This window comes from Hemitrygon akajei, chromosome 7 (assembly GCF_048418815.1).
Source record: "Hemitrygon akajei chromosome 7, sHemAka1.3, whole genome shotgun sequence".
Lineage (NCBI taxonomy): Eukaryota > Metazoa > Chordata > Chondrichthyes > Myliobatiformes > Dasyatidae > Hemitrygon > Hemitrygon akajei.
In genome coordinates, this window is record NC_133130.1 from 183,146,068 (window position 1) to 183,173,161 (window position 27,094).

Genomic DNA, 27,094 nt, shown 5'->3' on the forward strand with positions numbered 1-27,094 from the left:
GGATATCATTCTCACAAAATTGTAGCAGGCCTCAGCTGAAGGAGCATATATTCAATGGAAAGCAAAGAGGAGTTCAGGCCATGGTCAGAATATCTGAAGAATAATCTTTAATACAAAAATTTTTGTTTGTATCTATTGTAGATAGCTGCTAGGTCCTTCATTTAACATCTCTTCTCAGCAGAGCGCTGATGTTCGAACTATTGCTTATACCTTTGAAGTATATTTCAGGACATTAGTTTCTGACTAAGTGAAAATGCTCCTTTTGAATCACAGCAGATTACTACTGTAACCACCTCCATTACTAGAAACACATCCGTCTTCCCAACTCATTGTTTGTGTCTTCTCTCTTCACCTCACCAATTGATGGATGTAAAAAATAGAATTATCTCCTTGTAATAAATGCTCCAATTGATTAAATATTTTGTGGCACTCCTGGTCCCTAAAATACTATATGTATAGTTATTACTGTTACTGATTTTGATGCAGGAACATCTTGGAAATTAGCATTGTTTCAGTTTCACAGCCTACAGTGATAAATCAATAAACAGTGGGGTCTTACATTATGAAAGAAATGGAATTAGTCCTTAAAGTTTGAAAAATATTAGTCATTTTTAGATAAATATGCAGCATTTTCTCATCTGTATTTGTATCCTCTGAATTTCTAAAAAATATTGTCTATCCCTGCAGAATGATTTGCACAGAGCCATTCAGAGAACGCAGTCTGCTATGTTTAACCAAGTATCAATATTGATTTGTACTCTACTCTGCCTTGTGTTCACTGGGTAAGTGGAAAAATATTTTGTGCACCATTGTTTATGTTATTTCTTGAGTTTTCCAGGCTATCAAACATGCTGGTGTAATGTAATAATTTGATATTTGGTATTATCTCAAATTTGTCACTCTTAATATGCAATACAATAACTCCTACAATGCAGTATGCCTACCAAAGATGATGCTCTGGCATTGTTGTACTGATTCCTACCAATGATCTTTATTGGTTTGCTATTGTTACATGTACTGAGATATAGTGAAAAGATTTAATTTTGCATGCCATCCAGACAGATCACTCCATACATAATTACAATGAGGCAGTAAAAAGAAAACAGAATGCAGTGTATAGTGTCCAAGTTACGGAGAGAGTGCAGTGCAGGTTGCTAGTGGGAGCCTAAGTTACAAGGGCAGATTGTCTGATCCTTATTCCCTGGAATGTGGGAGATTAAAGGATGATAGAGATATTGAAGGTCATGATGGGCATAGACAGGGTGAAAGTGCATCATCTTTTTGCCAGAGAGGAGGTGTTACAAGCAAGAAGGCTTAGGTTTAAAATCAGTGGTGAAAGATTTGAAAGGGGCGTCGGGAGCTGCTTTTTCATATAGAGTAATATGTATTTGGAATAAGTTGTCAGAATTAGTGGTTGAGACACATTAGCAACATTTAAAAGCTATCTAGTTAAGTATCTGGATAGGAGGTGTTTAGTGGGCTGTGGGCCAAATGGAGGCAGATGAGATGAGCTAACTGGGCAACACAGTCAGCATGGATGAGTTAGGAAGGGCCTGGTTCCGTGCGGCATAACTCTGTGACAAATAAAGTAAAAGGGTCACAGTGACATTGATTGGAAGATCAAGAGTTCATCATTTAGTATATGGGAGATCTGCTTAAGAGTCTGATAACAGTGTTCCAGAAGCTGTCCTTCAGTCTGGTTGCTGTCACAATTTTTTATCTTCTGCCCACCTGGAGAAGGGAGAATGGAGAATGACCAGGGTGGGAAAGGTCCTTGATGAAGTTAGCTGCTTTCTCAAAGCATTGGGAAGTGTAGACAGAGTCAATATGCTGCAAGATAAAGATCAAAGAGACCAGTTTGTCTTTAATTAACGTGAGGGTATCATTCATTAATTGTATTCTGCAAATACAGGTTTTATTGACTTCAAACTAACATATACAGTATAATTTGAACCTGGCACAAAGAAACCGTGATTATAGCCAAACTTGAAGAATGCTCATTTCAGAAACCCCCAAGTGCCAGCTGTAAGTTCAGAGATCCCTAGTGCCGAGCAGGTGTGGTGTTTTGAAATTGGTTGCATTATATTTCAAGCTGTTCTGGGAAGACATCACCTAGGCAACAAAAAAAGGTTCAGGAAATCACTGAAAGCTTTCTTGAAAATGTGCAACATCACTTCAGTATTCCTTGGGAACCACGGACGCATGACTGCTAAAAGTGGAGGATTCAGGATGGTGCTGGCCTTGCACTCAGGACACACAGAATCACTGCATAAGTGGTGGGAGGAGTGTACCATCTTGGTAACAATCAACACCCAACCACCTCGTCAACCTACCTCGTCAACCTACCTCATCTGTGGAGAGGTCAGCAGTTTCCACAAAACCAGTAGCAGCGGTCATCCTAAATCACGAGAGACTGTGTGAAAGAAATGAGTTGCCAATCAAAATAAAGAATTCTCAAAAGGATGGAAATAATATGCTCTATTTTAAATAAACTTTCTGAGCATTATACGAAGTTTCATTTAATATCAGAAGCAAATATTTGATTTATTTTTAAATTCCTTTTGTTTTGAGATATTTATGTTAAAGAATTCAATGCATAGGAATTGAATCAGCCATTTTAGAGCCACATATCACTCAGTGGCCACTTTAGCAGGTACAGCAGTGGACCCCGATGTGGTCTTCTGCTGCTGTAGTCCATCGACTTTAAGGTTCAACGTGTGATGTGTTCAGAGATGCTGTTCTACACATCACCATCGTTACATGTGGTTATTTGGGTAACTGTCACCTTCCTGTAAACTTAAGCCAGTCTGGTCATTCAGACAGGCAGACAGACATACTTTATTGATCCCGAGGGAAATTGGGTTTCATTACAGCCGCGCCAACCAAGAATAGTGTAGAAATATAGGAATATAAAACCATAAATAATTAAATAATAATAAGTTAATCATGCCAAGTGGAAGTAAGTCCAGGACCAGCCTATTGGCTCAGGCTGTCTGACACTCCGCGGGAGGAGTTGTAAAGTTTAATGGCCACAGGTAGGAATGACTTCCTATGACGCTCAGTGTTACATCTTGGTGGAATGAGTCTCTGGCTGAATGTACTCCTGTGCCTAATCAATACATTATGGAGTGGATGGGAGTCATTGTCCAAGATGGCATGCAACTTGGACAGCATCCTCTTTTCAGACACCACCATCAGAGAGTCCAGTTCCACCCCCACAACATCACTGGCCTTATGAATGAGTTTGTTGATTCTGCTGGTGTCTGCTACCCTCAGCCTGCTGCCCCAGCACACAACAGCAAACATGATAGCACTGGCCACCATAGCCTCGTAGAACATCCTCAGCATCGTCCAGCAGATGTTAAAAGACCTCAGTCTCCTCAGGAAATAGAGACGGCTCTGACCCTTCTTGAAGACAGCCTCAGTATTCTTTGACCAGTCCAGTTTACTGTCAATTTGTATCCCCAGGTATTTGTAATCCTCCACCATGTCCACACTGACCCCTTGGACGTAAATAGGGGTCACCAGTCTCCTCTGATCTCTGTCATTAACAAATCATTTTCGCCACACAACTGCTGCTCACTGGATGTTATTTTGTTTTTCATGCCATTTTCTGTAAACTTTAGAGAGTATGGTGCGTGAAAATCCCAGGAGATCAGCAGTTTCTGAGATATTCAAACCTCACCATCTGGCACCAACAATCATTCCATGGTTAAAGTAATTTAGATCACATTTCTTACCCATTCTGATGTTCAGTCTGAACAGCAACTGGATCTCTTGACCATGTCTGCATGCTTTTATGCATTAAGTTGCTGCCACATGATTGATTAAATATTTGCATTAACGAGTAGGTGTACCTATTGAAGGGACTGTAGTTGCTAAACAGAAACTAGGGTTAAAAAACTCAGTTCAATTCTGTAGTTATCTGTAAGAAAGTTTGTACATATTTCCTCCCACAGTCCAAAGAAATACCAGTCAATAGGTTAATTGGTCATTGTAAGTTATCCTGTGATTAGACTATAGATAGATAGATAGATACTTTATTCATCCCCATGGGGAAATTCAACATTTTTTCCAATGTCCCATACACTTATTGTAGCAAAACTAATTACATAACTCAGTATAAATATGATATGCATCTAAAATCACCCTCTCAAAAAGCATTAATAAATAGCTTTAAAAAAGTTCTTAAATAGTTTACTAAAATACATTGAATGGTAACTTAAGCTCAGTCCTAACCCCGGCACTTTAACATATCTTACCCTTGGCGGTTGAATTGTAAAGCCGAATGGCATCGGGGAGTAATGATCTCTTCATCCTGTCTGAGGAGCATTGCATCGATAGCAACCTGCCGCTGAAGCTGCTTCTCTGTCTCTGGATGGTGCTATGCAGAGGATGTTCAGGGTTTTCCATGATTGACCGTAGCCTACTCAGCGCCCTTCGCTCTGCTACCGATGTCATGCTCTCCAGTTCTGTGCCCACGACAGAGCCCGCCTTCCTTACCAGCTTATTAAGACGTGAGGCGTCCCTCTTCTTAATGCTGCCTCCCCAACATGCCACCACAAAGAAGAGGGCGCTCTCCACAACTGACCTATAGAACATCTTCAGCATCTCACTACAGACATTGAATGACGCCAACCTTCTTAGGAAGTACAGTCGACTCTGTGCCTTCCTGCACAAGGCATCTGTGTTGGCAGTCCAGTCTAGCTTCTCGTCTAACTGCACTCCCAGATACTTGTAGGTCTTAACCTGCTCCACACATTCTCCATTAATGATCACTGGTTTCATATGAGGCCTAGAGTTAACTCGTGGGTTCCTGGGCAGTGCAGCTCAGTGGGCCGGTAGAGCCTGTTCTGTCCTGTATCTCTAAATAAATGAAAGTTCTAAAAGCTGGTTACATTTGCAATTCTGATCCAATAAAACTGCTGCCAAATGATTAAAACTTCCAAGAGCTCTAATTTTAAAATTTAGTGTGAAGATTCTTAACATTATGAAGTGACTTGTTTGTGAATATAGGTAACCCTTTAGTTGTATTTCTGTGTTTAAGTATAATTACAGCTTAGTTTTAAACTATAATCAAAAGTGGGTTTTACAGCCCAGTGTTCAGATAGGTCACTTAGCTTAATATATTCCCATATACTGTCAGTTCCTGTTGAGCATAAGTAATTAAAAGCTAAGACAGCTCACACTGACATCCAATGATCAGAAAGTAAGTATTTATAATCTGGTCATTTAAACCTTAATGCTGAAAATAGCTGCAGAGTAGACTAAATTCTCATGACAAAAAAAATTGGGAAACCAATGCTCAACTGAAAACAAAAACAATCAATCAAATTTGGTGTGCTCAATTCCCAAAGGTCTTGCAATGTAATCATGCCATCCTAACTTCAAGACTGAAGCAGATCTTACAGTGCAATTGCCTAGTTAGTGATGGTGCCTCAATTCTTTCATACTTTAATCGATCTTGTAAGGCGGGATGCTTTGTTCACCTTCAGATTGTTAGCTTTTGAGATGAGTAATTTTCTGGTCACATAAGGTTGCTTCTCATTCTGCCACAGTACAAACAAAAGTCAATTTGTGATTGGTATTATGCTGAAAGAGGATGCATTTTCCTTACAAAATCAATTGTTCCTCTTTGAAGTGTACCTATAACTTCCTATGACCTAGCTTTTGTTATTTGTCATGATTTTTCCCTCTAAGCCCAAGTTACAATTTTTGTAGAGTCATGGAATTGTTATAGCATTAGAAAGAGGCCACTTAGCCCATTGAGCCATTGCTAGCTTTTCTAAAGTTGTTTTGTCTCTTATGCTTTGCTAGTTTTTTTGAAAGCCCTGTTTGATTCTGTTTACACCATCCTATATGCACTACGTTCCAGACCATCTGGAATCACAGTATTTATATATTTTTAAAAATTGCCTTGATCTGCCTTTTATCTTTTGCTCAGAATTTCAGATCTCTGCCCCCTGATCTTTCAGCTCCCTATTAATGGGAACAGGTTCTCATTCAAGGAACAAATAACGTCATGATGAATTTCCTCTCATCTTTTTGCCTACCAGTGGAGAATCACCTATCTTCTCCACTCTAATCTTTTAACTGATTGAAGCTGGATCCTTGAAACACCTCAGGGGAATTTTGTTATATTATAGGTGCTATGCAAATGGAAAGTTTTTCTTAAAGAGGTATCTTTATACTATGAGATTTAATTTCTTATTAGCATAGTGTCCTGGGAGTATTGTTCCAGCCAAGTTTGCTGAAACACGAAGCATCTGATGCTATTTGTTAGGACGTGACAGCACTGAAAGGGAAGTGTTTCCGTAGCGTAATATTCAATTGTATTCAAATCATTGAAACCAAATATTGGGCAGGAATATAACAGTAATTATAGTCAACACTGACCATTTACACAATAATATACAGTCTGTTTATATTTCTGCTCCATTGAGTCAGCAAAGCAATAGTGATTTTTTCATGCATGGCTTAATGATCATATCAAAAATAATGCAGAGATTAGTGGAATCAATTCCTCCTAATACCAATGATCCTTATTAAGTGATTAAGTATATACATGTATTGAAGAATTTTATATCTTGCGATTCACAATATGCTGATGTGGACATTCTGGTGAATATAAAAGGAAAAAGTGCATATCTGTATCAAAGCTGAAACACATTCTTGGTCAGGAAGCTTATTATCTTATCAACCTTCCCAAATCTTCACATGCTATAAGTAGCTATTGTCAGCTTTTACCACTAGAGGTAGGAATTTGGTTTGTGACTTAATGTTAATTGCTGCCATTGATATAAAATAATTTTTCCTAGTGTTACGAGAGGTAAAGTTGAAGTGATGGAAAGTTCCGTACTAGAAAATCAGATTTTGACAGTTGCAATTGCCTTCAACCACATTGCACATTAGGAAAGGAGTGTTGTTGATAAATAATAAATGATTCTAAAAATATATGCAAATGAAATTTTCTAATTTGTATAATGTTGATAATATACTGTATAATAAAATAGAATATCCATTTCCTGCATTGGTCAGTATGAAAATAAACTAGAAATCTGAAATTTTGCATGTATGTTATGTTATGTGTAGTGTAAGGATGTGCATTGCTGCTCTTAGTTTTTAGCACAAAGGGAGCCTAATTTAAAATTTCCCCATTCAAAATTGATGACTTTTTTTCAGGTTTATTTCAGGCAGCACTTTTGGTCTACCGGAATCACAAAGAGAACCTGAAAAGTTGTGCACCGAGTTTCACTGTATTTTTAGATTTGAAAGTCTGTAAGGTACTACTCTCAGCTACATAACTAGGTAGTTTGTTCCATATGTCCACAACTCGCTGTGTAAAGAAATGTTGCTTGATGTTACTCTGAAATCTCTCCTTAACCAATCTTCACCTATGGCCCCTTGTCCTTGATGATGGAGCAGCTGGCGCCTACTTTATTTATACCCTTAATGATTTTGAACACTCTGATCACGTCTCCTCTCATTCTATGTCAAATTAGCAAGCAAGCAAGTTTATTTGTAGAGCACTTTTCAAATACAAGGCAGTTCAAAGTGCTTTACGTAGAACAAGATATAAAAATCAAACATCAAATTTCAGACAATATATAAGAGAATAAAATCACACAAAAATGTTACAGTGCAGGAGATTTTAATTAAATGCAACAGTGAAATGAAAAGTTTTCAGAAATAAGGCCACACTTTGATTGGAGAAACAACACCTTATATTCCGTTTGGGTATCTTCCAATCTGCTGGCATTAATAGCGATTTCTCAAGCTTCCAGTAATGCCTCCACTCCTCTCCCACCCCCCCCCCCACACTTCACCATTTCCCATCCCCTTGTCCCTCTCTCATGTTACCTCCTTGCCCGCCCATTGCCTCCCTCTGGTGCTCCTCCCCCACCCCACCCCCACCTTTCTTCTGTCTTCCATGGCCTTCTGTCTCTTTCACCAATCAAGTTCCCAGCTCTTTGCCTTCATCCCTCTCCCTCCAAGTTTCACCTATCACCTGGCATTTCTCTCTCCCCTCCCCTCACTTTTCAAATCTATCCCTCAGCTTTTTTTCTCCAGTCCTGCTGAAGGGTTTCAGCCTGAAATGTTGACTATTTTTTCCATAGATGCTACCTGACCTGCTGAGTTCCTGCAGCGTTTTGTGTGTGTTGCTCAGATTTCCAGCATCAGCAGACTTTCTCTTGTTTGAGAAAAGTTTTAAGCCTTGATTTAAAAGAGCTTAAAGTTGGGGCAGACTTCAAATCTTCTGGATGGTTATTCCAGATATGTGGAGCATAGTAACTAAAAGCTGCTTCACCATGTTTAGTTTTGACCCTGGGGATGGTAAGCAGACCTGCCCCAGACAACTTGAGAGCTTGGGAAGGACTGAAGAGGACTGGACAGCAAGAGATTGGAGATGTATTTTGGCCCTAGGCCATTCTGTGCTTTATAAACCAGTAGTAATATCTTAAAGGCAATCTGCTGATGGAAGGAAGCCAGTGTTATCATCTGAGAACTGGAGTGATATGTTCTACTTTCTTGGTCTTAGTGGGGACTCTAGCACCAGTGTTCTGAATGAGTTGCAGCTGTCTTGAGAGATTTTTTACAGAGACCTGTGAAAACACCATCACGGTAGTCAAGTCTACTAAAAATAAACGCATGGATGAGTTTTTCTAGATCTTGCTGAGCCATAAGCCCTTTAATTCTCACTATATTTTTAAGATGGAAGTAGGCTGACTTTGTAATTGTCTTAATGTGGCAGTTAAAATTTAAGTTGAAGTCCATCACAACACCAAGGTTTTGGGCTTGGTTTGTGGTCTAACAACAAGGATCTAAGTGAGCATTGGCTTTTAATCATTCTTTTTGGGCACCAAAAACAATTATTTCTGTTTTCTCTTGGTTTAACTGGAGGAAATTTTGGCTTATTCAGTCAGTTCAATATAGATTTTTTTGTGATTGTTTGTGACCACAGTCACTTGATATAGACAATAGACAGTAGGTGCAGGAGTAGGCCATTCGGAATGGCCCTTCTAGTAGGCCATTCACCACCATTCACTGTGATCATGGCTGATCATACACAATCAGTACCCTGTTCCTGCCCTCTCCCCATATCCCTTGACCCCGCTATCTATAAGAGCTCTATCTAACTCTCTCTTGAATGCATCCAGAGACTTGGTCTCCACTGCCTTCTGGGGCAGAGCATTCCACATATCCACCACTCTCTGGGTGAAAAAGTTTTTCCGCATCTCTGTTCTAAATGGCCTACCTCTTATTCTTAAACTGTGGCCTCTAGTTCTGGACTCACCCATCAGCGGGAACATGCTTCCTGCCTCCAGTGTGTCCAATCCCTTAATAATCTTATATGTTTCAATCAGATCCCCTCTCATCCTTCTAAATTCCAGTGTATACAAGCCCAGTTGCTCCAATCTTTCAACGTATGACAGTCCCGCCATTCCGGGAATTAACCTTGTGAACCTACGCTGCACTCCCTCAATAGCAAGAATGTCCTTCCTCAAAATTGGAGACCAAAACTGCACACAATACTCCAGGTGTGGTCTCACCAGGGCCCTGTACAGCTGCAGAAGGACCTCTTTACTCCTATTCTTAATTCCTCTTGTTATAAAAGCCAGCATGCCATTAGGTTTCTTCACTGCCTGATGTACCTGCATGCTTGCTTTCATTGACTGATGTACAAGAACACCTAGATCTCGTTGTACTTCCCCTTTTCCTAACTGGACTCCATTTAGATAGTAATCTGCCTTCCTGTTCTTGCCACCAAAGTGGATAACCTCACATTTATCCACATTAAACTGCATTTGCCCACTCACCCAACCTGTCCAAGTCACCCTGCATTCTCATAACATCCTCCTGACATTTCACACTGCCACCCAGCTTTGTGTCATCAGCAAATTTGCTAATGTTACTTTTAATCCCTTTATCTAAATCATTAATGTATATAGTAAACAGCTGCGGTCCCAACACCGAACCTTGCGGTACCCCACTGGTCACAGCCTGCCATTCCGAAAGGGACCTGTTAATCGCTACTCTTTGTTTCCTGTCAGCCATCCAATTTTCAATCCATGTCAGTACTCTGCCCCCAATACCATGTGCCCTAATTTTGCCCACTAATCTCCTATGTGGGACTTTATCAAAAGCTTTCTGGAAGTCCAGGTACACTACATCCACTGGCTCTCCCTTGTCCATTTTCATAGTTACATCCTCAAAAAACTCCAGAAGATTAGTCAAGCATGATTTTCCCTTAATGACACTGTTATATAAATCTGAGAGTCATCTGCATTATTAAGGTAAGATGTTTTATGGCTTACCATGATTTGAGCTAATGGGAGCATGTATATGTTAAACCAAAGAGGCCCTAGAATGTATCTTCGAGGCACTCAATTCATTTTAGTTCAGTCAGATATCCAGCTACCAATCAATACAAAATAGTGCCTGTCCTGTAAATACGATTTAAACCACTTTGGGACTGTACCAGAAAGTCCCACCCAGTTTTCCCATCTGTCCAGTAGTATGCCACGGTCAACTATATCAAAATCAGCTCTAAGATCCAGTAAAACCAAAACTGAAATTTATCATCATCATAGTTTAAGCGGATGTCATTTAAAACTTTGACCAGAGCAGTTTCAGTGTTGTCGAAATCCAGAATGGAAAACATCCATACAGTTGCATAGTGCCAAAAAGCTATTAAGTTGCTAGTAAACAACCTTTTCAATAATTTTACTTAAGCATTGCAAGTTTGATATAGGCCTGTAGTTATTAATTACTGAGGCATCTAGGTTGTTCTTTTTTAAAAACGGCTTAAAAAAGGTGTTGATTATTTGCAGAAAGTCTGGCGCCATGCAACTAAAAACATTTTAAAAAATGGTTATATGGAAATGTCAAGGTACAGGAGAAGGATTTCAGGTGTAGCACAATTTCTTCTAAAGTTTTAGGCTAAAAAATTTAGTTCTTTCAATCTTTCGTCATAGTTCATACCCTGCGTATAGTTCATCGCCTTTCTCTGGACTCTTTCCAGTGCCATCACATCCCTCACACAATATGGGGACCAAAATTTACACATTTTTCAGGGTGTGACCTCACAAGCACATTATACAGCTTAAAGAGAATGTCTCTTGATTTGAACTCCACTAAATGCATTATATAGCCCAACATTCTATTAGCTTTCCTTATTGCTTCTGTGCATTGTCTAGGTGTTGATAGTGATGAGTCTTGCTTTGAGGCACATCGAGCGGAAACCTTGCTGTTTCTTTAGCATTTGTCTGTTTTTTACGAGGCCGAGAAAGCGTGCAAGAAGTGAACCCAGAAGCAGATGCCACTACACCACCAGCCAGCCTGTAAAGAAATTGTCTAGTTAGTAAAATATTAAATTGTTACACTTGAAGATCAATATGAGAGCATATTTGACAAGTAATCCATCTGTAATAAAGTTTGTTTTGAAGTTAATCATGTTAAGAAATAGGAAAGTTAATTTGGGCCAAATTGTTACAACACTTCATGATCAAATGCAGGCTGTTTTCCCAGAAGTCCATCAACACTATTTGAATTACCATTTGTTACATGAAGGAGCATTTTTAGTACCAATTTTTTGCAGTGCACTCTATCAGTAAAGATCTTCTTTCAAAGCTTCCCAGGCAACCTGTACATAAAAATCTATTGACAGAGAGATGGACTTTGAGTCTGTTAATTTTCATGCTGAATTTTTAAACTGTTGAATATTTTAATGTGGATTCACCAGTACTACTGCAACAATAGTACAAGGTTATCAGCTCAGAAATTGCTGATACACAATTTAGGATACAATAAATGGTATGCAATGCTGTTGTGGAAATGTCTTCATTTCTTAGATACCATTTGATCTATCTTTTCAATTCAAGCATCTTCAGTTCCTTGTTCAACCTAGCTTTCCCATGAGCTTTAATAAGGCATAAGAATAGTCACTAAAAGTTGTTGGCCTTGATCTTGAAACACAGTGTATTTCCTGTGGTTGATGAAAATGTACATGTTTACACCAAATTCAAAAGAGAGAAATTTGATGTATCCTGAAGCACTTTATTGTTGAAATGAAGTAACTATGTACAAACATTTGTACATTATGCATAAGTACATACCCACTGGAAGGGAGCTATATTATATGTAAATTTTATGTGAGTGAGTGTGTGTGTGTGACGTACATGCAACCCTGTAAAAGTATCAGCAACAATAGAACTGACCTGGAGAATTGGAATTGGCACAGAGAATTCTTCCATTGATAACTATTAAGAACTAATACCCAGTTTTATGATACTGTAGTGGTACTGGTAGTGTTCTAATTTGTTTTACAATTCATTTAAGTACGTAATTTGTTACTCTGTTTTATTATACCTTTTAAAATATTTCCATGAAACTTAGGCTAATTGGTGCAGCCATTTAATTGGGCCATAATGTACTAGACCTGATGTGATCCAGTTAATTATATATATAGTTTACTCTCACTTCTATTCTCAATGTTGTTGTGTGTTGCCCAGATATGAAACTTTATTTTTGCTTCCCAGCAACAAATGCAGTGTTTATCATTTGTTAGCCTAACATTAAAAGACATCTGCCGTTGAGAAAATCTCAATCTGAATAAGAACAGTTGCCTTAAAACATACAATGTAATTTTGTTTTATTTAGTAAAGCAGCATGGAATAGACCCTTCCAGCCCTACAAGCCATGCCACACTATCAATGCCCGACAAACCTGATTAACCCTAACCTAACCACAGGAGAATTTACTATAACCAGTTAACTGGTACATATTTGAACTGTGGGAGGAAACTGGAGGACCCAGGGAAAACCCATGCATATCTTGGGGATGATGTAGAGACACTCCTTACAGAATGGTGCCAGAGTTGAACTCTTAAACTCTGGAATTTAGTGAAACTTTATTGTGTTATTTGATGTTTGCATCCTCCAAATGTTCATTTTTATTGTAACATTCAAGATAATTGGTGATACCTTCAAATTCTTCGTAGTTCTTAACTTTAAAAGTAGCAGAATCATTTCATTTTCACTCTCAGTTGTTCCTGGCATCTCCAAGCCTGAATGCTTGAAACTGCAGTGAGCAAAACAGTTTTGAATTGTCGTACTGCTCATTTCTCGCCAACTATCAGTAACAAAAATCACTGCATTTTGAACACAAAACACACAACTAACACTATTTAAAAACAGTTTGCTAGAAGCGCAGTGTAGTGTCTAATGGCTGCACAAGTGCACACAACTAACACTGGTTAAAAACTGATCAAGTCTGCTGCCCCAGTTAAGTGGTGTAAATGAATAAATGAAGGGAATCCTGACTATTTTATCAATTGATGTTTGTTCTTCAAGAGTTGTCCCAAATAAGAGGCTGTCCCAATTAACTAGAATCCGCTGTTTATGTATATATACTGTAGTTTATGTATATATACTGTATATATGCTGTGCTGTGTAGAGCAGCTAGCAAAGAAACAGAATAATCAGTTCAAGATGCAGTATGTAGTATCATTTACATGTGGTTACATCACTTGGTGATTGTCACTAACATTCATATTGAAAATTTTTGCATTATAAGAATGCATCAGGTATTGGAGATGAATGAGGGTTTTAGTTATGTTACCTCTGTATTTTTTTGCTCAGACAATTGCTGGAATGGTTCAAGGACATCAGGGCACTGGGATCTTGCTGAATGCCAAGACAGTGTTTCCTGAGACAGTAGGTTAAAGGTTTAAAAAGTAAGAAGACTGGGAAAGAGGGAATGAATAGATTCGGCACAGAAATGTACATGCAGGATTAAGAGAGTGGATGAAAGATATACAATAGAAAATAGAACTTATTCTTTTTTTTTAACATCTCCAAAACATTGAAGCTGACAGAATGAACATCATTTTGATTTTTCACTTTCTGGGTAGAAGTGGTTGATTAATAGTATTGTTAGTCATAGAATAATTATGATGTTAATGAATAAATTTAATTTTCTGAACTAAGTTTAGTGGATGATTATTGTACACATTTATAATTACATGAAAATCAGAAACAGGTCAATTGTGAAATTTGTTGTTTTATGGCAGTAGTACAATGCAGGCATAACATATTACTATAAGTTATAACAGGAATGAGGGATGTAATTAATTCAGATTCTAGTGTAGATGAACAATTCACAGATTTTTTCTCTGGAAGTTAATTTGAGCATTAATAATATTTCACAGCAAAACACTATTTAAAAATCGTACTCTTTTTGTCATTTTGTCTGTGCTACTTCTAAATCTCACTGCACACAATTTTCTTGTCCATTTTCTGTTTTTATGTGTACTTGATAAAATGTTAAACAATATTGGAAAGATGTCACAACTGGATAATCCATGCTGTGAATCATAAGACTGATAAGGGTCTCAGAAAATCTCATAAATTATGAATAATTCTTGAATGATTTTAAATGGAGTAGCTACATTGGCAACACAGGAGCACAGCAGTTAGAGCATGACACTGTTACAGCTTGGGCCGTTCCAGAGTTTAGAGTTCATTCCTGGCACCGTTCTGTAAGGAATCTCTGTACGTCATCCGCATGAAATGCATGGGTTTTCCCTGGGTCCTCCGGTTTCCTCCCACAGTCCAAAGATACTGGGTAAATAAATTGGTCATTGTAAATTCTCCACTGATGAGGTTAGGGTTAATCGGGTTTGTTGGGGTTGCTGGGTGGCATAGCTCGAAGTGCTGGAAGGGTCTGTTCTGTGCTATATCACTAAATTAAACAAAATTACATTGTATGTTTTAAGGGAACTGATTTTGTTCAGTATGAGATTTTCTCAACTGCAGATGCCTTTTAATGATAGTTTAACACATGATAAACACTGCATTTGTTGCTGGGAAGCAATAATAAAATTTTATATCTGGGCAACACGTAACAACATAGAGAATAGAATTGAGAGTAAACCATTTGGTCTCTCAAGCCTGCTTCGCCATTCAATATAATCTGAATTTGTCATCTATCTCAATGCTATATTTCCACTGTTTGATGCCTTTTCTATCTCAAAATATATCTCCTCAGATTTTAATGACTGTTCACCTACTGCTCTCAAAATTGAATTGAATTGATTTTACTTACATCCTTCACATATATGAGGAGTAAAATTCTCTATATTATGTCTCGGTCTAAATGTGCAATGTGCAATTTATAATAATTAGTATTAATAGTATGTACAACAGGATAGTCAATATAACAGATATACAATTGCATCAGCATGAATTAATGAGTCTGATGGCCTGGTGGAAGAGGCTGTCCCAGAGCCTTTTGGTCCTGGCTTTTAGGCTGTGATACCATTTCCCAGATGGTAGCAGCTGGAACAGTTTGTGGTTGGGGTGACTCAGATCCCCAATGATCCTTTGGGCCCTTTTTACACACCTATTTCTGTAAATGTCCTGAATAGTGGGAAGTTCACACCTACAGATGCACTGGGCTGTCCACACCACTCTCTGCAGAGTCCTGTAATTGAGGGAAGTACAGTTCCCATACCAAGTAGTGATGCAGCCAGTCAGGTTGCTCTTAATTGTACCCCTGTAGAAAGTTCTTAGGATTTGGGGGCCCACACCGAACTTCTTCAACTGTCTGAGGTAAAAGAGGTGCTGTTGCGCTTTTCTCACCACACAGCTGGTATGTACAGACCTCTTGAGATCTTCGGTGATGTGTATGCCAAGGAACTTAAAGCTGTTCACCCTCTCAACCCCAGATCCATTGATGTCAATAGGGGTTAGCCTGAGAATTTCATATTTTCAGGACCCTTTGAGTGAAGAAATTTCACCTCATCTCACTCCTAAACCACTTGGCCCATGACTGTTCATTCTAGATACTTCACTTCGGGGAAACATCCTCTGATATCCAGTCTGTTTAGACTTTTGCATGTTTCAGTGAAATTTCCTCTTGTTCTTCTAAACTAACTCAAGCTCTTCTCACTTAGTTGTTCCACCATGCCAGAATCAGTTTGCATTCCTTGCTTGGATAACAAGATCAAAAATGAACATGATACTCCTGGAACACACCCAAAATGCTGGTGGTACACTGCAGGTCAGGGAGCATCTATAGGAAGAAGTACAGTCGATGTTTTGGGCCGAGACCCTTCATCAGGACTAACTGAAAGAAGAGATAGTAAGAGATTTGAAAGTGGAGGGGGGGGGGGGGAGATCCAAAATGATAGGAGAAGACAGGAGGGGGAGGGATGAAACTAAGAGCTTGAAAGTTGATTGGCAAAAGGGATACCCAGCTGGAGAAAGAAGAGGATCTTGGAATGGGAGGCCTAGGGAGAAAGAAAGGGGGAGGGGAGCACCAGAGGAAGATGGTGAGCAGGCAAGGGGTGATTGTGAGAGGGGCAGAGAGAGAAAAGAAGGGGGGAGTAAATAAATAAGGGTTGAGGTAAGAAGGGGAGGAGGGGCATTAACGGAAGTTAGAGAAATCAATGTTCATGCCATCAAGTTGGAGGCTACCTAGACGGAATATAAAGTGTTGTTCCTTCAACCTGAGTGTGGCTTCATCTTAACAATAGAGGAGGCCATGGATAGACAGAATGGGAATGGGATGTGGAATTATAATGTGTGGCCACTGGGAGATCCTGCTTTCTCTGGCAGACAGAGCGTAGGAGTTAAGCGAACCGGTCTCCCAGTCTGCGTCGGGTCTTACAAATATATAGAAGGCCGCACTGGGAGCACCGGATGCAGTATATCACATCAGCCGACTCACAGGTGAAATGTTGCTTCACCTGGAAGGACTGTCTGGGGCCCTGAATGGTGGTGAGGGAGGAAGTGTAAGGACAGGTGTAGCACTTGTTCTGCTTACAAGGATAAGTGCTGGGTGAGAGATTGGTGGGAAGGGATGGGGGGGACGAATGGACAAGGGAGTCGTGTAGGGAGCAATCCCTGCGGAAAGCAAAAAGTGGGGGGAGGGAAAGATGTGCTTGGTGGTGGGGGAAGTTATGGAGAATTATATGTTGGATCCGGAGGCTGGTAGGTGAGGACAAGGGGAACCCTATCCCTAGTGGGGTGGCAGGAGGATGGGATGAGAGCAGATGTGCGTGAAATGAGAGAGATACGTTGGAGAGCAGAGTTGAAGGTTGAGGAAAGGAAGCCCTTTTTAAAAAATGAAGACATCTCTTTCGTCGTGGAATGTAAAGCCTTATCCTGAGAGCAGATGTGGCGGAGATGGAGGAATTGCGAGAAGGGATGGCATTTTTGCAAGAGACAGGGTGAGAAGAGGAATAGTCCAGGTAGCTGTGAGAGGATACTCCTGGCGTTCTTTCACCAGACCTTGTAAAATCATAGCACGGCACCCTCATTCCTGTACCCATTCTTTTGATATGAAAGGCAGCATACCAGTTGCTTTCTCAACTATTTCCTGCACTTACACATGTTATAATTGGCTGGTACATAAGAAAACCCAAGTCTCTTAAGTAAATGAACACATCCCAATTTAACTCTACTTAAATAATACATTGACTTTCTGTATTTATTTAGAGATACAGTGCAGAACAGGCCCTTCTGGCCCAGTGAGCTGTGCCACCTAGCAACTCACTGATTTTAACCCTAGCCTAACCACAGAATAATTTACAATGACCAGTTAACTACTGGTATATCTTTGGACTGTGGAAGAAACCAGAACATGTTTACTACCGAAGTACGTTTGCTTATCCACTCAATCTATGTTACCTTGAAGCCTCTTTGCATAATTCTCACACTGCACAATCCTGCTCAGTTCCTTCAGCAGACTTCAGAATATCACATTCTGTTTCCTGTGCCAAATCATGATGTATACTGTGCATTGTGAAGCCCATGCACTGATCCCTTTGGTGCTACCTGCACATCAAAAAGGGCCAATGATTTCTTCACCATTATTAAATCCATGCAGTCAGTTAGCTCCAATACCGTGCACATTCAAGAGACACACTAATATTTGAACCTTTTTTTGTCAAAGACCTGAAAATCCAAGCAATAACATCCACTCATTTTCAACTGTGTTCTGGAACATCCATGGCCCCAGAACACATTCTGCACAATCGGGAAAATTCACCAACACCACCACTTTCTGAGGAACATCATTCTCTTTCTGAGGATCATACTCACATCATGCTACAGATGTGCAACAGAGAGCTGCATCACTACATGGTACGAAAACTGCACAGTGGTGGACAGGAAGGCTTCACAACAGGTAGTCATGCATCACCAGCATCAGCCTACTCAACATCAGGGATGTATATAGAAAGGTGCCAAGAAAGGGCCTGTAACATTAAGGATCCCACCCATCCTGCTCATGGATTGTTTGTCTCATTCCTATTAGGGAGGAGGGTCCATAGCATCCATACCAAGACCACCAGACTCGAAAACAGTTACTTGCCCCATGAAGTAAGGCTTATTAACACTTCCACACACTAAGCCACCCCTCTGCATCCCTAACTATCACTACTTTCTCCTTTCTTGTCAGTCACCTTATATACAGACACACCTGTGCCTAGTGTTACTTTATGGACATACAATCAATCAGTGTATATAAGCTACCTTATGTATTTATATTTATTGCATTTTTTATTATTAGTGTGTTCTTTATCTTGTGTTTTTTTTGTGTGTTGCATCAGATCTGGAGTAACAATCATTTCAGTTTCCTTTACACTCATGTACTGGAAATGACATGAGAAAACCTTAGATCTGTTCCATTGGTTATATGTACCAAATGACTCCAGTATGTTTGTCAAACATAGTTTCCCTTTGTTAACTTTGTCTTATCTATTTGGTATTTTCCAAGTAACATGTTAACCTTCATAATAGCCTCTAGCACTTTCTAGTAATTTCTCTGTAGTTTATTTTTTTTCTCCCTCTCTGTTAAACATTTGGGTTACATTTGCCACCCTCCATTCTGTGGAACTATTCCATAATCTATATAGTTCTTAAATTTTTAAACATATTTGTAGAAACTTCTAACAGTCTACATTTATGTTCCCAATTATATATGCTCATATCCTCCATCCTAATTGGCATCCTTATCAATTTCTCCTTCAAGTAAAAAAAATTCCCCTCCCCGTCTGCTCTTTTTCTATTTTCCCCACTCTAACATCTTACCTCTTCTCACCTGCCTATCATCTTCCCCCGGGTTCCCTCCTCCTTCACTTTTTCCTATCAGATTCCTTCCTCTCCAAACTTTCTTACCCATTTGGCTTCACCTATCACCTTCTAGCTTTTAATTCTTGTATCTTCTCCTTCCTTTCCAGTCTGGAAGAAGGACCTTGGTCCAAAACGTTGACTGTTTATTCATTTCTAGAGATGCTGCCTAACCTGCTGAGTTCCTCCAGCATTTTGTGTGTTGCTTTAGATTTCCAGCATCTGCAGAATTCCTTGTGTTTAACATATGCTCTTGTTTACTTTTGCTGTCTTAAACAATTTTTTTGTCCTCTGCTGAAATCTAAACTCCTCCCATTGCTTAAAGTTTACTGCAGAAAAAAGTTTTAAACTTTGTCAAAAACTCCAAAAACTCACATGAGAGAATGAAACCATACATTCAACGTTTTCTATTGTAAAGTGCAATGGATTCAGTTGCCCATTGTATCAATCATTGGCCACTCAATAATAATCTATTATCAATAACATCAATGGAATCCCTAATTATAGGTCCTCTTTGTAATTTGAGATTATGAAACAGCAGTTTCAGTTAAAATGCATCATTAAGAGTAAAACCAATGTAGCGGTTACTTGAAAACGAACCAAAACTGCTCAGATACTCAGCACGGGGGTTGACACTATAACACACTCCACAATACTGAAGTTCTAAGTTGAAAAAAGTACGTTGATCCTTTAAGAAGCCAGTAAAGATGAACAGTTTTGTAATGATAAAAAAAACTAATGAAACTAAAACCAGTGATATAATGAAATAAGTGGTCTAAATGTTAGCGATCTTAATGTATTTAAGTGTACTTAAGAGAAATTAACATTCTTAGGTGTTAGTGGTCAACAACAAAAAAATTAATTCCCTTGGCTCACCCCCTGCTGTAAACCAAACTAAACTGAATTTGAATTGAATTGACATCAATGTTAATTGGCTGCAGAATTTGTTTCATTCAATGGTGATAAAAATTCAGAACAACTTCAGTGGTTGCAACATACTTTGGAGTGTCCAGAGCATGCAAAATGTGCCAGATAAATACAAACTTCTGTAAAGTATTATTTAATTAGTTTTTCTACGTGCATTGTCTTGAGAATTTTGGGTTGCAGGCTTGCCTTATTTCTAGTATGACTGCTTTATTATGGTGAGCTGAAATGAATTGATATGGTTACGACATCAAATGAAATTCCAGTCTCTGTTTAGTTGCTGTGTTTGAGGTGTAAAACACATGATAAAATTAAAGATAGACAGACAAATACAGAATGGGATGTGATCAAGGTTTTCCAAAAGATGCTGACAGCATTGACAATTAAAGGAGCTGATAATTTATACCCAAGACAAAAGAAATAGCACAAATAACAACAATACAAAAGGTGAAGGGTTCAGGGAGACTTTGAGACAAAAAGAACATGCAAAATACTGACATCAAAATTAGAGCAGCTTGGCTGAGGCTTCAAACAACATCTGAAAAATCTGTGGCTTTACAAAAGGCCACTGGAGAGGGGGCAAAGAACAGAATGCTCTGGTAGTTGTCCTCTACCTTTGGAGAGGAAGGAGGCTTAATTAAATAAATTTGACCAAACTTAAACAGGATAATGTGTATACGGTGATTTCTGAGGTAGCAGAGGGAGACTGAGAGCTGGAGTAGTTCACAGGGAAGATGTTCAACTGAAATACTTGGAGGCACATTTGATAATTGAGTTGGGGAGAGGGTCCAGGAAAAAAAATCGGAGTAGTAGAGAATTAGTTTGGGTTGGAGTTGGGTTTAAGAGGTCAGAGTAAACTGAATCAGTGTTGCTTTATTGGAATTGGTTTATTATTGTCACACATACTAAAATAGAATGAAAAGCTTGTTGTGCATACTGTTCATATAGATCAAATCATTGTTAAGGTAGAACAAGGCAGAAAAACACAAAATAAAATATAACTACAGAGAAAGTGCACTGCAGGTAAACTATATTATTGGTAGACGCAAGGTCATGAGTCTACCTTATCCTCCTCCTACTCTTAACCTCAGCCTATTATTTCCCTTGTTTCTCTCTCATATTTAGTTAGCTTTCCCTTAAATTAACCCATGTAATTTTGCTATTCAACTCCACCACTCCACATTCTCACCAATGCAATAAGATATCAAGGTATTAATGGACCTCTTGTTAAACATTCCATAGTTTTGTGGAATGAGTTTACTGCTGAAAAGAAACCTTCCTTCCACCCCATTTTGGAGCTGTGAGTATAATAAATGGAAGGTGTATCTCCACCCAATATGTGCTCCTAAGTTGGTGAGGCTCTCTGACAGCAGAAAATACTTAGCAAATGAGATCTACCTTATACACATCTATATTTTGTAATTAATTGTTAAGCTCTCACTTTCAGTGCAAATCATCCTAACAGTTGGAAATCCACCACGTCCAACCTCTGCCCCCAAACCAGCCATTAGAGCCATAGAGAAGTGCAACACAGAAACAGGCCCTTTGGCCTGTCTAGTCCATGCCAAAACCATTAAAATTGCCTACTCCAAATGGCCTGCACCAGGACTATATCCCTACTAGCCCCATGTACTTCTCTCAAACATTTAAATTGGGCTTGCATGGACCACGTGCTGGCAGTTCATTCCACACTCTCACAGCCCTCTAAATGAAGAAGTTTTCCCTCATGTTCCCCTTAAACTTGTCACCTTTCCCCCTCAAGCCATGACCACTAGTTGTAGTCTCATCCAGCCTCAGTGGAAAAGGCCTGCTTGCATTTATCTTATCTGTACCCCTCATAATTTTGTATATCTCTATCAAATTCTCCTCTCAACCTTCTATGTTCTAAAGAATGCAGTCCTAACCTAATCAATCTTTTCTTATAACTCAGGTCCTCCAGACCCAGTAATATCCTTGTAAATTTCCTCTATACTTTTTCAAACTTGTTTACATCTTTCCTGCAGGTAGATAACCAAAACTGCACACAATGCTCCAAATTAGGCCCCACCAACATCTTATACAACTTCAACATCCTATCTCCTGTAGTTAATACATTGATTTATGAAGGCCAATAAGTCAGTAGCTTTCTTTACGACCCTATCTACCTGTGACACCTTTTTCAATTAATTATGCACCTGTATGCCCAGATCCCTTTGTTCTACCACACTCTTCAGTGCCCTACTATTCACTGTGTAAGACCTACCCTGGTTAGTTCTACCAAAGTGCAAAATTTCACTGTGCATTAAATTGCATCTGCCATTTTAAGCCCAGCTTTCTTGCTGATGATGATTCCTCTGCAAGCCGTGACGACTTTTGCACTGTCCATTACACTTCCAGTTTTGTGTTGCCTGCAAATTTGCTGATTCAGTTAACCACACTATCATCCAGATCATTGATATAGATGACAAACAACAAAAGACCCGGCATCGATCCCTGTGGCACACCACTAGTCACTGGCCTCTAGTCAGAGCAGCAGCCCTCTAAAACCACTCTCTGGCTTCTCCCATTAAGCCAATATCTAATCCAATTTACTATCTCATCCTGAATGCCGAGCAACAGAACCTTCTTGACCAGCTCCCATGCGGGACCTTGTCAAATGCCTTACTAAAGTCTATGTAGACAACATCCACTGCCTTGCCTTCATCCAATTTCCTCGTAACTTCCTCAAAGAACTCTATAAGATTGGTTAAACATGACCTACGATGAACTAAGCCATGCCAACTATTCTTAATCAGTCCATGTCTATCCAAATATTTATATATCCAATCCCTTACAATACCTTCCAATAACTTTCCCACAACTGATATCAGGCTCACCAGCCTATAATTTCCTGTTTTCTGTTTAGAGCCTTTTTGTTAATAGTGGAACAACTTTGGCTATCCTCCAATCCTCTTATCACTGAGGAGAGGATGTTTTAAATATCTCTGCTAGAGCCCCAGCAATTTCTGCACTTGCCTCCCATAGGGTCCAAGGGATCACCTTGTCAGGCCCTAGGGAATTATCCATCCTGATTTGCCTCAAGGTAGTAAACACCCCTTCCTCTGTAATCTGTAAAGGGTTGATGTCGCTTTGCCTCACTTCTCTAGACTCTGTATGTGTGTTTGTGTTTGAGTAAATACAGATGCAAAGAATGCATTTAAGATCTACCCCATTTATTTTGGCTCCACCTATGGATTATCATTCTGGACTCCCAAAAGGATCAAATTTTGTCCTTAGCAATCCTTTTGCTCTTAACATACCTGTAGAATCCCATAGGGTTCTTCTTCACCATATCTGCTAGAGCAACTTCATGCCTTCTTTTAACCTTCCTGATTTCTTTCTTAAGTGTCCTCTTGCATTTCTTGTACTCCACAAGCACCTTATTTGTTCCTACTTTTTGCACCTCCTTTTTTCTCTTAACCAGGGCCTCAATATCTCTTGAAAACCAAGGGTCTCTACACTAGTAATCTTTACTTTTTATTCTGACAGGCACATACAAGCTTTGTGCTCTCAAAAATTCATTTTTGAACACCTCCCACTTTCCAGGTACAGCTTTGATAGAAACCAGCTTGTCCCAATCCACAATTTCCAGTTCATTTCTGATATAATCAAAATTGGCCTTTCTCCAATTTAGAATCTCAACCCACTGACCAGATCTATCTCTTTTGCATATTTATTTTGAATCTAATGGCATTGTGGTCACTAGATGCAAAGTGTCCCCCCCACAAACTTCTGTCACCTGCCCTGTCTCATTCCCTAATAGCAGATCCAGTATCACATGCTTTCTTATTTGGACTTCTATGTACCGATTAAAGGATACTTCCCTGAACCCATATGACAAACTCTATATCATCCAGTCCTTTTCCAGTATATGTGAAATATGTCAATATGTGGAAAGTAAAAATCACCTGCTATAACAACCTTATGTTTCTTGCAGTTGTCTGTGATCTCTTTAGAAATTTATCCTTCTAAATCCCTAGAATTATTGGGCGGTCTGTAATATAGCCCCATTAACATGGGTATACCTTTCTTATTTCTCAGTTCCACCTATAACACCTTGCTAATTGAGTTCTCCAATCTGTCCTGATAGAGTACTGCTGTGACATTTTCCCTTACTGGTAATGTCACCCCTCTTCCTTTAATCCTTCCCTCTCTGTCACGTCTAAAGCAACGGCACCCTGGAATATTGAGCTAACAGTCCTGTCCCTCCTGCAACCAAGTCTCACTTATGGTTACAATGTTATAATTCCAGCTGTTGATCTATGTCTTTAACCTTTCCTATGGTACGTAGCTCAGGATTCCTATGGTCGTACCATGCTCAACCTTTTGATTCCTGACTTTGTCTGAGGTCTTACCAACATCTGTCTCCACAACCTCTCCATTAAGTGTCCTGGCACTCTGGTTCCCATCCCTATGCAACTCTAGTTTAAACCCCACCATGCAGCATTAATAAACCTTCCTGCTAAGATGTTAGTCCCCTTCCAATTCAAGTGCAAACTATCCCTTCTGTACAGGTCCTACCTTCCCTGGAAAAGAACCCAAAGATCCAAATATCTTACGTCCTCCCTCCTACAACTACTCCTTAGCCACGTGTTAAACTGTAGAATCTTCCTAGTTCTGGCCTCACTAGCACGTTGCCCCTTAGTGTAGCATCTAACTCCCTGAACTACCTGAACTCCCTCTGCAGAACTTCATCACTCGTCCTGCTCGTGTCATTGGTAGCTACGTGGACCATGACCTCTGACTGTTCACCCTCCCAGTTAAGAATGCTGAGGACTTGATCTGAGATGTTGTGGGCCCTGGTACCCTGTAAATTTTACTCTTGCCCACAGAACCTGCCTGTTCCCCTCGCTAATGAATACCCTATCAGCATAGCATGCCTCTTCTCCCCACTTCCCTTCTGAGTTACAGAGCCAGACTCAGTGCCAGAGACTCAACTACTGTGACTTCCCTCTGTAAGGTCAACCCCCACCTCGCAACAGTATCCAAAGTGATACACCTGTTGTTGAAGAAGATGACCACAGGGGTACTCTGCACTTGCTCCTTAATCCTTTTCCCCTTCCTGACTGTCACCCAGTTTCCTGTGTCCTGTACCGTGGGTGTAACTACCTCTCTGTATGCCCTATCTATCACCCCTTCAGCCTCTCAAATGATCTTGAGTTTATCCAGTTCTGCTCCAAGTCCTTAATGTACTTTGTTAGAAGCTGCAGCTGGATACACTTCTCGCAGTTGTAGTCGTCAGAGGCACTGGGGATCTGCTTGCCTTCCTGCATCCCACAAGAGGAGCATTAATCTGTCCTTCCTGGCATCTCTACTATCCTAGTTGATGATATATAAAGAAGGGAAGGGAAAAAAACTTAACCTAGAGCTTTTCTTTGCTTTCTCTGATTGAAGCCTCGAAGAACTAAAGACTCACGACCACCATTCTGACTCTGTCCACTCAGACAATGGCCACTGCACTTGCCCCCTGCCTTCCTTTAATTTGCTCTTGCTAATCAATCTCAAATGTAGACTGGACACTGGTCAAAGCTCTATTATGCTACCCTGACCTACTACTGCCTTTTTCTACTCGGGCAGTGGACCTGAGTGAAATACTGTCCTCTCAAACTTCCGATGTTCGAATTGGTCACTGGTCAAAGCTCTATTACACTGCTGCCACCTGCTGCTGCCTTTATTTACTTCAGCATTGTAGCTGAATGAAATCCTCCCCTCTTAAACTTCTGATGTCCAAATTGTTTGCTGGTCAAAGCTCTCTTCGTATATCATTCTTTCTTAGTGGCTGTGAGTCTTAGCAAATCCAAATGTTTACATTAAACTGAGAAATATGACTCTGAAGCAAAGTGTGTAATTAGTAAACCATGGTCGATACTTGTTAAGCTGCTTGCTTCCCACAACCTTCCTTCCTCCCATAATTCACAAAAATTATATTAGTCGTGTTAATGCCTTTTCTGTTGTTTCCTGCCTTATCATATTTTACCATTGGCAGCAGCTAATTATATTTTGGATTTGGCATCTCAGTACATAAAAGACACTTGCATTTCATCTGGTAACACAGTTAGGCTACAAGTCCTTTATATCAGAATCAGGTTTAATATCACCAGCATATGTTGTGAAAATTGTTAAGTAAGTGTCAGCAGTATAATCCAGTACATGATAAATATAGAAAAAAATAAATGAATTCCTATCTATCTATAGGATGCTGGAAATTCAAGCAACACACACAAAATGCTGGAGGAACTCAGCAGGCTAGGCAACATCTATGGAAAAGAGTACAGTCAATGCTTCGGGCCAAGACCTGGACTGTGTCCTGATGCAGGGTCTCAACCCAAAATGTCAACTGTACTCTTTTCTGTAGTTACTGCCTGACCTACTGAGTTCCTCTGGCATTCTGAGTGTAGTGCAGGGCCAATATTCACTCAATCAGTATCACCAAACTAAAGACAAATAGTCTTATTGCTTTGAAAGAACTGATGCAGAACAACTGCTTTGGTGTTAGCATGACGAAGGTCACTGCACAGTTTGCTGGAGCCATGCAAACATTTTGACAAAAGAGTTTGTGGTGCAATATAAGTACAGGCAGATACAGTAGATTTATCTGAATATATCTTTCTGTCAATTTTTAAAGTAATGTGCGTCATTTCAGCTTTTGAGAAAGCTTTTGTAGAACAGACACTGTTAATTACTGTAATATTACTGGTGATGTTTTTTATTACAGTGCACTAACATCACAGGAAATAGCGAGGTGATGGTAATTGTATAGTTACTACCCATCTCAGAGTGATTAATGTAATTTTCTATCGTTTTAAATGATTTGTCTTGGCTGTAGGTTCTTCTCATTGTCATTACACAGATTCAAATGGCCCATAATTGGGCTTGCAAGTTTAACATTTCTATGAGACAGTTGGACTGTTTCAGATAAATCCAATAACATTTCTCAAAGATTGTTATTGAATCCTCTCAACAGTTTGTTTTTATATTAAATTCTTATTGCAAGGTGACAGTGATAGTTTTTCAAT

At 39.5% G+C, this 27,094-nt stretch overlaps 1 protein-coding gene across 10 annotated transcripts in view; it reads left to right on the forward strand.

Moving 5' to 3' along the window:
• Positions 1-27,094, forward strand: part of kcnt1b (potassium sodium-activated channel subfamily T member 1b) — a 490,876-nt gene that overhangs the window by 296,836 nt on the left and 166,946 nt on the right. For all 10 annotated transcript variants that reach the window (XM_073052840.1, XM_073052837.1, XM_073052836.1 and 7 more), the window contains one exon: positions 688-782. In XM_073052840.1, the coding sequence (XP_072908941.1) occupies positions 688-782 (95 nt within the window). The remainder of the gene's footprint in view (positions 1-687; positions 783-27,094) is intronic.